Genomic DNA, 17980 nt, shown 5'->3' on the forward strand with positions numbered 1-17980 from the left:
CCCCACTGGGGATGTGCCTGCAAACAAGGTACATGCCCCTGACCGGAATCAAACCTGGGACCCTTGAGTCCGCAGGCTGATGCTCTATCCACTGAGCCAAACCGGTCAGGGCTAGTGGGTACTTTTTATAGACAATAGTCAACATAACCCTTTTTATAAAGTCATAGTATATTATCCTGCTTTATGTGTACAAAATAATTGTATTGTGTTTCCTATAAGAGAAAGTAGTCTCAATATGCATTACATTTATTTTATAAAACAGTTTTGAGTTTGTAAGTCAGTTAATAACTCACAGTAAATCATTTTGTCTTTCAAAGGATTCTTTTAAAGGACTACTAATTCAGACTCCTAATGATTGACACTTTAGTGATTCATTCAGGAAATATGTTTTAAAGTACCTGCTGTGTAAATTAGATAGATAGAGTTTACATTCTAGTGGAGAAATTACATAACAAATAAAATAATTATAGTTCATCATAAGTATTATGGAGGAAATAATGGTAGTGATTGAATGAGATATAGATAAAGCCCTTAGAATGTTCCTGGCACATAGTAGGTCCTCAGTACATATTAGCTGCTGCCTTTATTTACTTATTTATTTGCTTTAAAATAATTGATTTCAGAGAGAGGAAGGGCGAGGGAGAGAGGGATAAGAGCATTGATAATGAGAGAGAATTATTGATTGGCTGCCTCCTGCATACCCCCTACTGAGGACCAAGCCTGCAATCTGGGCATGTGCCCTGACTAGGAATCAAACTGTGACTTCCTTATATATATTGCCAAATTAATTTCCAAAAAGGAGTTCTCTAGGGTGACAACCTGCATGTACCAATTTTGCTACAAGCTATTACCATTTTGATATTATCAGTTTTTTATAATTCAGTTTTATAAAATGGTTTTTAAAATTTTATTTTTCAGATTCACCTTTTCCTTATATTTGTGTTTACTCTTTGTTTTCTTTTTTGGTGAATTATCTTTCAGTCTTTGAAAGATAATCTTATCTTTCTACTAGAGATTTTAATTTTTAAAATATACTTGAATGAGCTCGTTGTTCTTTTGTTTTTATAAAAAAATATATTTTATTGATTTTTTACAGAGAGGAAGGGAGAGGGATAGAGAATTAGAAACATCGATGAGAGAGAAACATCAATCAGCTGCCTCCTGCATACCCCTCACTGGGGATGTGCCCACACCAAAGTACATGCCCTTGACTGGAATCGAACCTGGGACCCTTGAGTCCACAGGCCGACGCTCCATCCACTGAGCCAAACCAGCCAGGGCTCGTTGTTTTTATAGATGATAATATTTTGCTTGTCATGCTTGACGGTTCATTTTTTATTACTTTGACTTTAAATCTTTTTTATAGATCTTTTTTTTTTAAAGTATGTTTTTATTGAATTTTAGAGATAGAGGAAGAGAGAGGAATAGAGAGCTAGAAATATCGATGAGGGCAAACATCGATTGGCTGCCTCCTGCACATTCCTTACTGGGGATTGAGCCTGCAACCCAGGCCTATGCCCTGACTGGGAATCAAACCAGTGACTCTTGGTTCATGGGTTGATCCTCAACTACTGAGTCATACTTGCTGGGCAGAACTTCTAAATATTTATATTTTAAAATCCTTTACTTGGTGTTCATATATTGCTCTGATAAATTTTCTATTCTTTTTGCTAATTTTCCTATGATATTAAAAACACACACACAAGTTCACTGTAATCTATTGGGGTTTTGTTCCTGCTTTTGTTTTTCTGTCTTTCTGACTTTGCTCCAAGAAGAGGAAAGTAACAAAGGAATCATGGGGGAAATGACAGTATGTTCTAACTTGACATGGGTTCTAGGAAAGCCAGCTAGAGCTGCTTTTTTTATTTTCTGGTAATCTAAATACAGAAAACAGGTAATTTGTCAGAGAGGATACAGTGCAGAGGCAAGCCATTTGCAAGAGGTGAAATCATCCTGGGCTGATACAAAGCAGAGTGGCCGGGGATTCACACAGGGCTCACACAATCACTAGTTTATTAGTACACAGCTGCTCCACTTTTCTTTAGAGTTAACTAACATAAGACCAGTTATTTATGCTATGAAATATTGTTTCAAATTTGGGTTTGAGGACCCTGCATCAGATTTTCCTGCAGTGCTTATTAAAAATGTCCCACACAGGCCCCCTGAACCTCGAGATGTGGTCTGTGGATCTAAAAGCACTCCTGAGGGATTCTTAGGCAACCAAAGTTTGAGTATCAGTTCCTAAAGGCTGTAGTTAAAGTACCACAAAGCATATGGAGATTGATGTTGCCCTAATAAAAAGATAGTAATACAGAGCCGTTTTATGCTGCTTGGAAATGCAAGCATATAAAGAAATAGCAAAGTCTTTGATGTAATGGCAACCTGACATAAACCTTAATGGAGTCTGGAGTAACACCTCAAAAGATGAAAATCATAAAAGCAGCCTTCTCATTGACAGGCCAACCACTCTCCTTTTAGCATTAATTAAGCATATTTTACTTATCTTTGCCTAATAATATCAGACATTATAGATTTTTTTTTTTTTAATTACAGTTGCCATGGCCACGTACTATCACAGAACGGTTGTTGGATGAGATGTTTGATAGCACTGCATCCCGGTTTCTGGCTGTCTTGGAAGCTCTTTCTGATTCAAATAGGCGAACACTGCAAACTGGACCCATTGTTACAGATGAAGTAGAAATTCGTGATGTCGTCTCAGAACTGTTTTTGGCAGGAAGAGAACTTTTAATAAGTAAATAACTTGTTAAGATAATATTTTATTGTAGAACAGGAGTAAGAGAAGTTTTTGGTGTGGTAGTTCATACATAAGCTCATATCCAATTTTTATTGATCTTGAATTTATTAAATCTGTTAAACTCAATGGGTAGTTCAAATAACAGCAGATTTTCTTTTAGATTTTATATATATATATATATATATATATATATATATATAATCATTCTGTCAATAATGTCAATTATATTTCTTTCTAAGTCTTAAGATTTTAATTTATTTTTTCATATATTTCTTGATTTATTACACTGGATAGGAACTCCAATAAAACATGGAATGAAAGTGGTAATAGCAGTTGCCCTGGCTGGTGTGGCACAGTTTGGATAGAGCAAATATATTAAGGTTTTCTCCTCATCCTTACTCCCCCTTTTGACTGCTTCTTTTTTTTTTTTTTTCTCAATGCCTTTGATGGTAATAGTTTGGGTGATGATATAATTTGCCATCCAAACTATTTTTTTAATTAATTATTTTTAAATTAAAAATTTTAAATGTTGACATTATTGCAGACTTTCCCAATCCCCCCCCTCCTATCTTTGCCCACCTCCACCTACCCCTGCCTCCCCCTCGTTTGGCCTTCACCACACCATTGGTTGTGTCCATGGGATATGCATATATGTTCTTTAGCTAATCCCTTCAACTTCTTGATCCAGTCACCCTTCCTCAACATTCCCTTGGGCACTGTCAGTCTGTTTCCCATGCTTTGCTTACATTTTGTTCATCAGTTTATTTTGTTCATTAGATTCCACATATTCATGAGATCATATGACATTTGCCTTCTTCTGATTGGCTAATTTCACTTAGCCTAATACTCTCCAGATCCATCCATGCAAAGGGTAAGAGTTCCTTTTTTTGTATAATTTTTATTGATTTCAGAGAGGAATGGGGAGAGAGGGAGAGAGGGAGAGAGAGGGAGAGAGAGAAGTAGAAACATCAACAATGAGAAAGAATCATTGATTGGCTGTCTCCTGCATGCCCCACACTGGGGATTGAGCCTACAATCTGAGCATGTGCCCTGACCAGGAATTGAACTGTGACTTCATAGTTAATAGGTCAATGCTCAACCACTGAGCTATGCTGGTGGGGCAAGAGTTGCTTCGTTTTTACAGCGGTGTGGTATTCCATTGTGTAAATGTACCATAGTTTTTTTAAATCCAGTCATCTGCTTCTTTATAAATTAATTTCTTTTTGCTCAAATACAAACTCTGAGAACTTTAAAATAGTTTTGCTAGATATAATATTTTGCTTAAAAGTTTGTTTCTTTAAAAAATTTAAAAGCATTTCTCCATAGTTTTGCATATGGAGTTGAGAAGTCTGTGTGTTTAAATCTTGTTATTTTATAGATGTGGCTTTACATTTTTCTCTTTTCTATTATGTTCTTACATTTCATTATACTGGGTCTAGGGGTGGTGTTAGTATTACAGGAGGCACTTTGATCTCTTACATCTTTAATTTTTCATGTTACTTCTTCATTCTTTTCATTGTTTACCTTTCTTAATTCTCCAAGGTCCTAATAGACAAATGTTAACACATTCCCTTTCCATACTTATTTATTTTATTATTTTCATTTTTATTCCTTTACACTGCCTTCTGAGAAGCTTTCTCAATCTGATTTTCTACATCACTAATTTGTTCTTTGATTCTTGCTGTTCTATTCCATCCATCTATTGAAGTCTTTATTTCAATAATAATATAGTTTATACCAAATATACATTTGATTCTCTTTTTACAGCCGTTTATTCTTGCTTCATGTTCCTAATATTCTCTTATTTCCTTAAGTTGTTCGCTCTGTTCCATTTTTATGCTTCCTCTGGTAAAGGATGTTGTTGTCTGTGGTCTTTGTTTAAAGGCATTTGTACTTTTAATTTTCTTTGCTTATGAACTTAGCTTCTGTTGCTTTGGAACACCAGCTGATTTGGCGATAATGTTCACCTGGAAGGAGCGGTGAAAGCTAAGGCCCCAACCTTAGTTTGTGTACTTCTAAGTGAGCTTAGGGTGTGTGTGTGTGTGTGTGTGTGTGTGTGTGTGTGTGCGCCTCTGTGCCACATTTTGGGCTCATCTCAAGGGAAATACAAGATCTCAGATGACAACTCCCTTGACCTCACTCACCCAGACATGAAAATTTGCCTTCATCTGCACCCATCATTTCCACTGCCTCTTATTAAAATACAAGGGATGTTTCTTCTCTTTCTCTTTAGGTCTTTAAACCTAATCTTTCCAAATGGTTCCTTCATGTTCCCTTTCAACTTCCTCCCTGTATTTCTTCTTCCTGTTATGGTCAGATTTATTAGAGGAATGGTCTATTTTCACTGTCCCCAGTTTTTTCTTCCTACATGTATATAAGCTGTCTTCTGTCCCCAGCACTCTACTGAGAATCCCATGACAACCTTATTGCTCAGTGCAAGGGTTACCTTTCAGTGCATTTTCCCCTTCAGTATTTATTGCAGTTGATTAGTCCTTTCTCTCTAAACCTTCTTCTTTGCTGCCTTTTGCCTCCCTTCTCTTTCATGTTGGTGTTCTTTACTGTTCTGTCCTAGGCAGCTGTCCATTGTCCATGACTGATCCTGTCATTTACTGTGGATAAATCATGATGACTGTACAAGCTATATTCCTATTTTAAATCTCTTTCCTGAACTTTCAGTCTGTAGTACCTAGCTGCCTATTTGACTAGTTAACTTTACTAATTCTCTATATTTGACATTCCCTCACCACTCTCATACCTTAATCCTTGTGTTTGATGCCCTTCCAATTTGTCCCCACAGCACCCTGAATTATTTCTTGCCCCCCTCTTCCCCATAGAGTGTAAGCTCTGTGAAGGCCTGGATTGTGTGTTTTTTCCCATTGTTTCCCTAGTGCCTGGCAGTGTCTGGTAGTTAATATTTAGTAAATACTTCTTTGCATGAATGACATTCCAACCTCTCTTTCCTTTCCTAGTGTCAAATACTGCTATAGATGGAATGCTTAGTTTTCCAAAAACGTCCCTTCTGCAATTTATTATAGAAAGAAAAAATATTATCTCTATCGATACTGCTGTGAAATTTACAAAATTAGCTTTTAACTATGAGGAATGGAGCTTATTTGAATCAGCAGCTGGACAGCTTATTGATTTTCTCCAGGTAATATGTGCAAAATCATTCATTTGTTTTTATATTGTTAAGATGACATTGAATTGCTAATTACTGTGTGTGTATGTGTTGGGGTGGGGGATATACTTCACTTAGACACAGGATGACCCAGAGTCGAAGAAAGCAGAGAAGGATTTAACTCTTCTTTTTGCAATGGAACCTCTAGTCAATATAAAGAGGAACAAAGGTTTGGTCTTCCCTTTGGAAAACTACAAAGAAGGACAGGCAGCCTATTATGTTAAAAAGAATGCTTTTCCTGGTGAGTATTTATTTGCCTTTTTGAAATATTAAAATAATTTTATCTGATAAAACATGCACTTTAAGAGTGAGGTGAGAGAATGTTCAAGGCAGCAGAGTAGGAAGTACAAAGGTCCTGAGGTGAGAGTGTGCTTGGTTGTTGAAGAAATAGCAAGGAGGTATGTGTGTGTGGAGTGCACTGGTGGTGGCTGTGGAATTTAAAAATGTGAGGCAATGAGGTCAGAGGCATAGCTGGGTTCCAGATCTTGCAGCATCCTAGACCTTGTAAGGATGGTGGATTTTATTCTGAGTGGTAGGTTTTGAGTAGCAGAAGGAGGTTCTACTTAGCGATTGCCTTGGTTGGTAGGTGTGAGACCAGCAGGGCAGGAGAGCAAAAGCCATTAGTTTGATAAGGGAAATATACATGCAGAGTTTTCCAAGTCTTCAAAGTTATTGTTTATATAATTGAAAATCTGCAGCCTCTATTTTTTTAGACCAATGAGAATTATTTAATCCCATTTTTTATGGTTTATCATGTTCTTAAGGCATTGTGTGGCTGCTCAGTTGTGGTAAATAATTTGTACCAAGTAATGGTACACTTTTTTTCTAGTGGTTTCTGAATAGATATTTTTGTTATTTTTATTTCAATTGCCATATTTCATATGTTTTAATATTATAAGCTTCTTTACTTCCATGGTCGCCATACAGATTGTAGATTCATGATGATGATGATGATAATGATGAGGATGATGATGATAGTCAATTTTAATTGAATAACAACCCAGTTTGACTAGTTTTCATATAGAAGCATCTAAACTCAACCTTCCTAATGCTGCGACCCTTTAATACAGTTCCTCATGTTGTGGTGACCCCCAATGATAAAATTATCTTCGTTGCTACTTCATAACTGTAATTTTGCTAATGTATGAATTGTAATGTAAATATTTGATATGCAGGATGTATTTTCAGGGGTCGCGACCCACAGGTTGAGAACTGCTAAGTGTCTTACTGACATAGTATTTGCCTAGATATCAGTTGTATCATTTTTGTAGAATTTCTATGTTTCTGTGCTTTTTCTATTTGAAATTTTATAATTGATTTTTGTTTTATTTTCCTTTACTTTATGAATTGAGATACTTATATGAAGAATTCTGGATTTTCAGACGATATTTTCAATTTAGGAGCAGCCTTGTATTCCTGTGTCTGCAACTCTTCCCAGGTAAAATAGCTATTTGGGTAATTTTTAATAGTATCAAAGGAGGCTATTGTATCTAATTTAAAGTGAGAGTTAAATCTCACAGGAATTGAACCTTTCCAAAATTCTATATATTTTTTAATCTTTATAATAAGATATTTTTATCCTGACATAATTTTAAATCTCTTTTTATTATGGTCATCATTTTGGATGTCAATCTATTTCTTTTTTGGGAAATTTTTAGGCTGCCTATATCCTATATAATAAAAGGCTAATGTGCAAATTGACTGAACAGCGGAAGGACCTGTCGCTATGATGCGCACTGACCATCAGGGGGCAGATGCTCAATGCAGGAGCTGCCCCCTGGTGGTCAATACGCTCCCACAGGGGGAGTGCCGCTCAGCCAGAAGCCGGGCTCATGGCTGGTGAGCGCAGTGGCAGTGGTGGGAGCCTCTCCTGCCTCCGCAGCAGTCGGACATCCCCCAAGGGCTCCAGGACTGTGAGAGGGTGCAGGCCGGGCTGAGGGATGCCCCCCCCCCCACCCAGGGCATGAATTTCGTGCACCAGACCTCTAGTTTCTAATAATGAAGGAAATTAGTGTTTTTAATGAAGAGTTTATATTCTTGGTAACACACTGCTTTTCAGTTCCTGAGTACAAAGCCTGGTTATCATCTGGAATCACTTTACACATCGTGGCCAGTATTTAGAAATGACCTGTTCATGGGTATGAATGTTTAAATAAAAAATAGTACAGTACTGGTTTTAACACTGTATTTCAGGATCTCCAGGCCTTCTCTGCGGTTCCGCAGGAGCCCAGATTTGGGTAGTAATATCATGGCCTGTTTTAATTAGTTGAGATTCTGATGGAATTTTATTTGGAAAATTTGATTTTACTGTTATAAAAAAGTTCGAAAACCACAATTGTAGAGCATTTTATTAACTTTTGTTCAGGTAAGTGAAACAGTGAGGGACTTGAGATGATCTACTGTTATAGTATTTTCTATTTCTTCTGGGTTTATTAGATTAGGTTATAACCTGCGACAGGTTAATTTTTGAAAGAAAGATATTTGGTAGCAAATATAAAGATTATAGTGAGAGAGCTAAACCCAAAAGTTTTAAACAAGGCTGAAAAGGACAAGGAATTTCTATCTGTCTGCTTTTTAAAAAATCATGCCTGTTTTGGTTCAGTTCAGTTCAATTCAATCAATACTTATCTATCTCTGTTATGAACCCAAACACTGTACTAAGGTGATACATATACAAATTAATCTCAGAGCTTCCCCAAAGGAGCTCAGTTTTGTGTTTTAATCATAAAATCGTTATCTTTCTAGTTCAGATATATAAGTATGTGATATTTTGTTTAATTTCTTCATGTCTCTTTTGCCTGGTCTATATCCTTTCCCACCTCCCGCTCTCTCTCCTCTTACTAGTTAACCCCCCACCCCCACCCCCATTTTTTATTATTATAATATAGGAATTCAAAAAAAGAAAGATATATATAAACATTTCAAATTTGGTTTATGTACTTGCCTAAAAATGTTTGAGACTTCTTTTTAGAGAGAGAGAAATAGTCTAGCACATTCGTTAAGACTTGAGGTCTCTGGAACTAGACTGTATGGGTTTGAATCCCAGCTCTGCTCCTTTCTATTCATTTCATCTTGGGAAGTACAGTTAATCTCCTTTGCTTCAGTTGGCTCATCTGGGGATGATAGTAAAGTGGGAATAATGAGAGAGTACTCACTTCATAGATTGTTGTGAGGATTTAATGATTTGGTTTATGTCTTAGTCTGTTCAGGCTGCTATAACGAAAAATGCCATTAACTGGACAGCTTAAACAACAAACATTTATTTTTCACAATTTTGGAGGCTGAGAAATTCCAGATTAAGGTGCCGGCAGACTTGGTGTCTGGTGAGGACTCACCTCCTGGTTTACAGATGGCTGTCTTCTCCCTGTGACCTAGCATTAATGAGGGCTTCCCCCTCATGCCTCATTACCTCCTAAGCCACCTCCCAATGAGATTACATTGAAAGTTAGGATTTCAACACGTTAAATGTCATCTATATGTCTTGTTATTCTTGAAAATTTACTTTCTCATTTTTATTTTCAGAATGTTCAGCCTGATAAAGAAATTGTGGTGGACATGATAATGTTCTTATGGCAGAAATGCAAATTAGGAATTCAGCGGCTCAATATATCCAGACTTGACTATTCAAAATTCACCCAGAAAATCAGTACTAACAAAGTATTTATTTTTTTCCTTTCACATATTTTTTGTTATTGCTAATTTAAATTGTGATAGTTCAATTGTCCCTGTTATTCCACCTGCATAACTACCATTTTGTAAATGTATTGCTGTGTCAACTTTTAAGTGTATTCCCTGTACTCCTGCCCCAATTTAGTTTTGGGGAGTGGGGAGGTGTTTCAGGTTTTTAAGGGAGGAATAAGTATGTTTCTAAGGTCAAATGAGCTTGGGTAAATTTACTGAGAACTTTAATCTTAGAAAATACAAATAAGTAAGGAGTTTTAGGTTTATTTCTTCAATAATATATTTAGGCTACCAGTAAATAAAGAGCTATTTCATGGGAAGGTAAAAGTTGAGCAGGTAAATATGATAACCCGGAAATGCAGGAGCAAATATTTTAGCAATAACAGTTTCCTGGGATTCTGAGGCTTGCTGAGATGAGCTACATTAGGATGCCTGGGCATGATTTTATCAGATGCTCTGATGAAGTAATGATGTGGCTGCATAAATAGTATTTTCTCGTCTTAGTTCCCAAAGTGTGATGCCTTATTTTGTGCTGAGCTTTGAATTTATAGGCATCAAAGACAGTGTTCAAGGTGCCTGCCATGGAACTAGAAATATTTTGGAGGGCTTCGATAGTGAATATAACAGCTCCTTTTAAGAAGGGGACTCAGAGTTTTGCAGATAATCTTCACTGATACATAAAATCTTCACTGATAAATGAAAATAACATGATAAATTTTCCTTATGGTTAGAAATATGCAGACCAGAAGCTTAAGTAGATCTTCTTTATAAATGTACATAAACATATTGATTATTAAAAATAATTTCATTAGGGTCATTGAATTTTATACTATTTATAATTAAGATGCACTAATATGGAGGAGGTACCTGTACTAGTATAACATTTCAATATAATTAGTAGATGAGGATTTCAAGGAAGTTCTAAGTTTTGAACAGTGTGACTCTGTCTACAATGTAATATACTTTAATTAGATTTTGCTGTATATTTTCTATTTTCAGTGGATTTATCTTCTGTGGCAATTAAATGAAGTAATTCACTGTTACAAAACGGAAGAGATTGACATTGTAGTGGTGGCAGAGGTCGCATTACGATTAAGTGAAATATTGGAGACTTTAGGAAACCCGAAAGGAAAATTTAAAAGAACACAAGGTAGAATATTGAATAAAAAGGATGAATTACATATTAATGCACATATACACATATGAATAGATCAGTGCAAATTGGAATACAGGATAAATTTTTTTAATGGAAACTAGACATTTCAATATTGTGCTTCATCGATGATTTATAATCAGAGACAGATATAGGTTTAACCAAGTGAATGTTAAATATAGTTATATGCTGTATGAATCAATGGCAGACGAAACTGTCTTACACTATATATTTCTTCTCCATTCCTCATCACCACCTGCTCCCCGCTTCCTCATTCTTCCTCTTTTCTCCTTTAATTCCCTTTTATACATCCTGCTCTTCCATTTCCTGATAGAGTGTATGTTTTTTGAAGAGAGCATGTTTTAGTCACCATGATATTTTTGTTTCCTACCACAAGTTTCCAGCTCTGCCTGTCCTCTGTTGTTAAACAGGACTTTGCAGGTGGAGTTTTAGTCATGGTTCCCACACTTTGATCGGTATCAATAACACCTGGGAATTTGTTAAAACTGTAAGGCCCAGGCCCTATTCTACTTCAACAAGCCTGGACCTTTCTAGTGTTTATTGGCTTACCAGGTGATTTTGGTATGTCTTAAAGTTTGAGAACCACACAGGGGTGGGCAAACTTTTTGACTCGAGGGCCACAATGGGTTCTTAAACTGGACCGGAGGGCCGGAACAAAAGCATGGATGGAGTGTTTGTGTGAACTAATATAAATTCAAAGTAAACATCATTACATAAAAGGGTACGGTCTTTTTTTTTTAGTTTTATTCATTTCAAATGGGCCGGATCCGGCCCGAGGGCCGTAGTTTGCCCACGGCTGCAGAAGTATCTGGCTAACTAACACAAGCAATGGCCTCAAATCACATTTTTTGAAATGTCCTGTTTTAAATGTTTATTTTTCTTTTGTAAAACTTTTATTATGCAGAATTTCAAATATAAAGTAGAGAGATGAAATAAATCACCATGTATGCATCATCCAGTACTAATAATTATCAACATCTCGTCAATCTTATTTCATTTCTCTCTGCAACACTTTCTTTTTTCCTGAAGTGTTTTAAAGTAAACATCATGTCATTTCACCAGCACATACCTCAGTGTGTGTCTCTCTCTCTCCACAATGCCATTATTATTATGCCTTACATGATCTGTGAAAATTCCTTTTTCTGATTGTAGTAAAAATATTATAAGTTATTTTTTCCCAATCAAAATCCAAATAAGTCTCTCTCTCTCTCTCTCTCTTTTCAGAAACATCTTTAAATAAAAGGACTAGTGAATTATTTGGGACTCCAAGCGATGGCCGGGAAGTTCTTCCAATATTACAGGTCTTACAAAATATATTTTAAAATAGTTAAAAACATGAATTTTAATTTTTGAATAATATTAACTTTGTAAATGTATAATGGTTAATTATAAAGGTAATTTTGAATATTTAAACTTTGACAATTTATGGTTTCTACATACATTAGAACTACAGGGCCATTTTCCTACCTTTTGCTGTAGAATTTTTGAGTTCTTTACACTGTATTTTGTTTTGTGAAGAGAGCTAGAGTTAAGAAATCTTAAATTAAAAACAGAGATTGTTTGAACTGCATTAAGAGATTGAGGAGGCCTAATAACTGTCTGCCAATGGTGTTTTCAGGGATTAATTAGAGTGCATGTCAAATCTGTAGCTTCCTATTTTCCATTCTAGACATATTGAATCATAAATTCAGGTGTGATGTTTTTAAAAATTCTTAATTCAGATATGTTCCTCTTAAAAGTTCCCAGGTGGATTCTTAAGACACAAGAATTTGAGAATCACTGGCTTAGTGGGCTGGTTCTCACTCGCTAAGGCAGCGGTTCTCAACCTGTGGGCCGCGACCCCTTTGGCAGTCGAACGACCCTTTCACACGGGTCGCCTAAGACCATCCTGCATATCAGACATTTACATTACGATTCATAACAGTAGCAACATTACAGTTATGAAGTAGCAACGAAAATAATTTTATGGTTGGGTCACAACATGAGGAACTGTATTTAAAGGGCCAGAAGGTTGAGAACCACTGCTCTAAGGCCTTATAGGTAGAGATGGGAATGCTAGTGGAAGTTCCGAAGTGCTGGTTTTGGCTTGTGATGGAAAATTTCTGGCAACTATTGCCACTAAAATGAAATGGCTTTCTTAGGAGATGTCCAATTTCCTACAACAACAAAAAACTGAACATCACTTATGAACTATTGCTGTTATTTAAATTAGAAAAATGTGCTCTGTCCTTGCGATGATTTACTGTCATCTGATGGGAAATTGTCAAAATAAATATACAAGTCTGATGTCAACAGTGTAAATGGCATCCCCTAAAATTGTGCAATATACAACATTCCCAGCTACACTGGGGCACATGGTCGATGCAGTAGAGGTGATTCACTGGTGTGGTCAAGGGCACACTTAGTGCTGGGAGACCTGGAGTTGAGTCTGACTCTGAGATTGACTGCTTGTGTGATCTTGAATAAATAATTTCATCTCTTTTAATGTTAGTATCCTTATCTGTAAAATTATAAGTATAGTACCTATTCTAATGGTAATATTTAAGTTGTACAATTTAAACAAGAGATTGGTAACACTGTGGAAACAGTACCTGGCATGTGGTAGCTCTTCAACTTTTCCCTTATGTTTCATATAGAGAACTGGATCTTAACCTAGGGTTTCAGACCCACGTGGGGGGAGTAAAGTGGGGAAAGGAGTGATAATTTATTGTCAGGACAGTCCAAAATCCCTATGCTCACCTAGCAGAGCCTGTAGGTGAGATAAATGATGTATCTTGCATATATACAGGCAAATATTTAAAAAATATGAGCTGCTATTATAATTATGTAAAATACTATTTGAAAGTTATACTGAACATGTGATGCTATTTTTTCAACAGATGGATAATAAAATTATAACAACTAAGGAGTACCTATCTCATAGGACTGTGGAAATTTAAAAGTTAATCTTATGTAAAGCATATAGCTTAGTACCTAGAACATGTTTTCATTAAATGTTAGCTGTGGTGATAAAGATGATAATACGATGGTGGTAGTGATGATGGTGATAGAATGTGGGTGTGTGGGGGGGTCTTTGAAATTCTTTGATGTTAAAAAGATATCCTTAGAGACCTGGGTTTCTGGAAAAGCAGCAAATTAGGTGATCAGAAAACCCTCTTGCTGCAAAAACACGTAGAAATTATAGACAGAATTAAACAAGTATCTTCAAGTACATTGCATAGTTCACTAGACAGTAAGGTAAATCCCAGGGGTCAAAATAGAAAGGGGAACTGAAAACCAGAAAATAATTTTATGAGTAGATTCTGCAGTAGGTTGATGGGCTCAGTTACATGCTTAGATAACAGCCATCCTGGGACAAGAGCTGAGGCTTGGGCACAGAAAGATGAAGGCTTGGAACTGAGACTCACACATCGAGTTAGAACCTACAAAAGACTACATCTTAGGAAAAGGTAGAGCAGGAAAATAATCTGGCTGTTTGTGTAGGGAGGTATCTCAATGGGTGCTGAAAAGAGGAGTGGATGAGAGAAAGTTTCTCTAATGATTTATAATTTTGGGTTTGCCCTCAAGTAGGTCTATTATTTGAATTTATACTCTCTGGGATGCTCAGAAACCTCCCTGAGTCTCCGATTCTTTTTAAATTATTATTATGAATTCTTTTTAGTTGGTGCACACAAATGTAGTTCAAGTGCTGGACGTTAAACGCATCCCACGGCACGACTTTGTCGGTCACACAAAATATAATAATTGGAACACGGATTCTTGTTTGAGCCAGATTTCTATAAAAAGGGTACCATGGACAGCATTTCCACCTCTTGAATTTAACCTTTCTTGTGAGCCTGTAATTCTTGTATCTCCATTCAAGAAGGGAGGGGCAAATATATATTATATATCTTGAATGGATGTATGTAACCAAATTGTATATAATCCAGGAATGCAAGGATGATTTAACATTAGAAAATGTATAATGCAATACACCACATTAGCAGGTAAAAGGAAAAAAGTGTGCACCCCACTAGATAAAGAGATGCAATAAAAGCACTTGACAAAATTCAACAGCAATCTTTTTAAAAGATAACTCTTAACAAGTTAGGAAAAGAACTTCTGTATTTCATAAAGATCTGAAGATCTTCAATGAGTGTTATACTTATGTTAAACGATGAAAAGCAGTCCCTTTATATTGATGTAACAACATAAGGATATCTGTCCAACATGTCCTAGAGGGGTGAGTATAAAAAGGAAAGCAGAAAAAAGGTATAGGAATTGTAAAGGAAGTATCAACTTTGTATTTATTCATGGATGAGTACAATGAAATGCATATTTTTAGCAGTATCAATCTTAATGTCCATCAGCAGAAGAGTAGATAAATATATTGTGACATATTCCTCAGTGTAACAGTTCACTGTAGCCGTGAGGATGAATGAACTAGAGTGGGCTTGAGCCAGAGTGAGTTTGGCATCATTGCCATCCTCTTATTTGCATTAGAGGAGGAAAACCTGCATCTCATTTCTGTATGGTTCTAGGTTAGTCTTCCAATGAGGGACATTTGCATGAATTTGTAATGCAGAGGGAAAGAGAGTTCTTATGTTACAGTGGTAGTTGGAAGAAGTGAATTCACTAGTCCTAATGTGCAAGCTCTTGCAATTCACCTGCTTCACTAGTAGATCCTTGAGGTTGTCAGCTGCCTTTTAGGTGCTTAGATTCACAGACTTCTGAATGTAGCAAAACAGTCACTGGCAACTTTCTTGATCTTTGCTCCCCATGCCTTCCAATGGTGATAGACATGACCAGCTCTGTGTATTAAGTCCCTTTCTTTTTTTCCCCTTAATATATTTTATTGCTTTTTTTACAGAGACAAGGGAGAGGGATAGAGAGTTAGAAACATCGATCAGCTGCCTCCTGCATACCCCCCACTTGGGATGTGCCTGCAACCAAGATACATGCCCTTGACCGGAATCGAACCCGGGACCCTTGAGTCTGCAGGCTGACGCTCTATCCACTGAGCCAAATCGGTCAGGGCTTAAGTCCCTTTCTGTTTGGAATATCTAGAGTCATCCTATGTTCCTAACCAAACCCTGACTGACAGATTGAGTTTCATACACCAGCCTGAAAAACTTTCAACAACATGTGGTTGAAAGAAGAAAAGCAAACTGCAGAATTCCATGAGCGAATTAAAAATATGCAAAGCAATAGTGCATATCATTAATGGACATATACACATGTAGTAAAAGGTTAAAAACATGAAAAAGAATGGTAAGACCAAATTTAAGGGCAATGATTACCTCAGGTACATAGGGATTTCAACTTTATGCATGTATATGTGTGCTTTATTTCCTAAAATTTTTCTGGAAAATATATGGAAAGTTATAAAGCTTGAGCAAAGTGGGTTGCTTTTCATGTTAGACTCTCTATAAAAATAATTCCATTAAAAAGGTATGTAGTTTTTAAAATCATGGTGTAGACCAGCAGTGGGCAAACTATGGCCCGCGGGCCGGAGTTTGAAATGAATAAAACTAAAAAAAAAAAAAGACCATACCCTTTTATGTAATGATGTTTACTTTGAATTTATATTAGTTCACACAAACACTCCATCCATGCTTTTGTTCCGGCCCTCCGGTCCAGTTAAGAACCCATTGTGGCCCTCGAGTCAAAAAGTTTGCCCACCCCTGGTGTAGACCATTGGATTTAATAGCTTCTAAGTATGGATTTCTATCTCTAAGATTCTGAGGTTCAAAAAAGTAACTTTAAAAATAATGTAAAAATGATAAATGAATTATATTTTTAAAATTTACCTATATATTTGATACAATCAGAATTCTGAAAACCATAAAAGGAAGCTATCTACATGTTTGTGAAATCTAATTTGTATTTGTAGAAAAGTATTAAATATATTCATTATTTTACCTTTATTAATAATACTCCATATTTAATCAAAAGGCAAATACACTTAATAAGAACTTTAATATTGTTGACATTGGATAGACTATTTAAATTTGTTATTTGGTTTTGAATTATTGTTAAAAGAAGTTTAGAAATGTTGCATATGAATTTTTCTCAACTTTTCTTTTTCTGTTTTATTTATAAAATCAATTTAGAAAACACCCTTGGAACAGTTATATTTGGCTTATGAACTTCTTGACAAAGCAATCAGTGGAATAAATGTCAATTGCATGTTAGCTACTTTGCCAAATGGATTATCAGTGTTTGATCATTGCTATGCCAAGGTAAGAATGGGAAATTCATATATTAGATTTAAGTTCTACTTAAGTGGGATGAGGGCTGACCTTGCAAGTAGATAAATAAAGCATGATTTGTGGTGGCTTCCCTCTCATAAGCCAGGAACATATTCAATCCCCTTTTCCCAGAAGAAATCAAGAAGAGTAAGGAGTCTTTGTATTTGTCATTGAAGATGAATTTGTAAGCCAGAGTACGAAGGGTTGAGAAATCAGCAGGATTTAATGACTAGGAGTAAAATAACATGGGTGCTCATAGGGTAGAACTGTTATTAGTATGTTTTTATAACTATGTTTATTGTTTATTTTTACTTCAACTCTATCAAAGTATACACAGGATACAGATGGAGACATTTCCAAACCAGTCACAGCAAATAGTTTCATGATGGATTTACATCTTGAATTAATTCAAGCTCAGCACCAAATAGCTGTTGTGCTTCTTGACCAACTGGAAGGTATAGTTATCAAAGCAAACAATTTGCTCTGAATCAGTTTTAAGCTAAGTTTAAGTATAGAATTAATTTAATTTGTAAATTATGTTTTTGTCAACTGGGTGTTTATTATTTTGTTTTTTCTTCTCTGGTTAATATCAATAGATGGCTTTCATTATTCTTTACACCTTGCATAGCTAATAAGTTAGTAAACGTATAAAATTTGTTTATTTGAGCTATATTAAATTATTGGTATTTTGATAAATCAATGAAACAACCATTTATTGAGTGCCTACCAAAATCCAGGAATCATGATAGGCTTGGCACAAATAAGACACCCAGCCTCTACTTTTGAGCTTATAGATAAGCCAGGTATAATGAGGGAGGTTACTACATGTGATAGAAGTGGGTTCAAAGTTTTTGTTATGGGCACACAGAAGAGGAGTATCCATGTGGAACAAGAAAGCCGGGGATGACTACCTGGAAGAGGTAATGATTGACCAGAAAGCTAGTAAATATTAGCTTTATGAA

General features: G+C 36.0%; 1 protein-coding gene across 4 annotated transcripts in view; it reads left to right on the forward strand.

Moving 5' to 3' along the window:
* Positions 1 to 17980, forward strand: part of CFAP54 (cilia and flagella associated protein 54) — a 246818-nt gene that overhangs the window by 31093 nt on the left and 197745 nt on the right. For all 4 annotated transcript variants that reach the window (XM_070410862.1, XM_070410863.1, XM_070410864.1 and 1 more), the window contains exons 9-17: positions 2554 to 2752; positions 5725 to 5906; positions 6012 to 6174; positions 7286 to 7371; positions 9456 to 9590; positions 10614 to 10764; positions 12013 to 12089; positions 16881 to 17009; positions 17347 to 17473. In XM_070410862.1, coding sequence (XP_070266963.1) covers positions 2554 to 2752; positions 5725 to 5906; positions 6012 to 6174; positions 7286 to 7371; positions 9456 to 9590; positions 10614 to 10764; positions 12013 to 12089; positions 16881 to 17009; positions 17347 to 17473 — 1249 coding nt within the window. The remainder of the gene's footprint in view (positions 1 to 2553; positions 2753 to 5724; positions 5907 to 6011; positions 6175 to 7285; positions 7372 to 9455; positions 9591 to 10613; positions 10765 to 12012; positions 12090 to 16880; positions 17010 to 17346; positions 17474 to 17980) is intronic.

Source organism: Myotis yumanensis, unplaced genomic scaffold, assembly GCF_028538775.1.
Source record: "Myotis yumanensis isolate MYYU_CA2020_CCGP unplaced genomic scaffold, mMyoYum1.0.hap1 SCAF_3, whole genome shotgun sequence".
Classification (NCBI taxonomy): Eukaryota; Metazoa; Chordata; class Mammalia; order Chiroptera; family Vespertilionidae; genus Myotis; species Myotis yumanensis.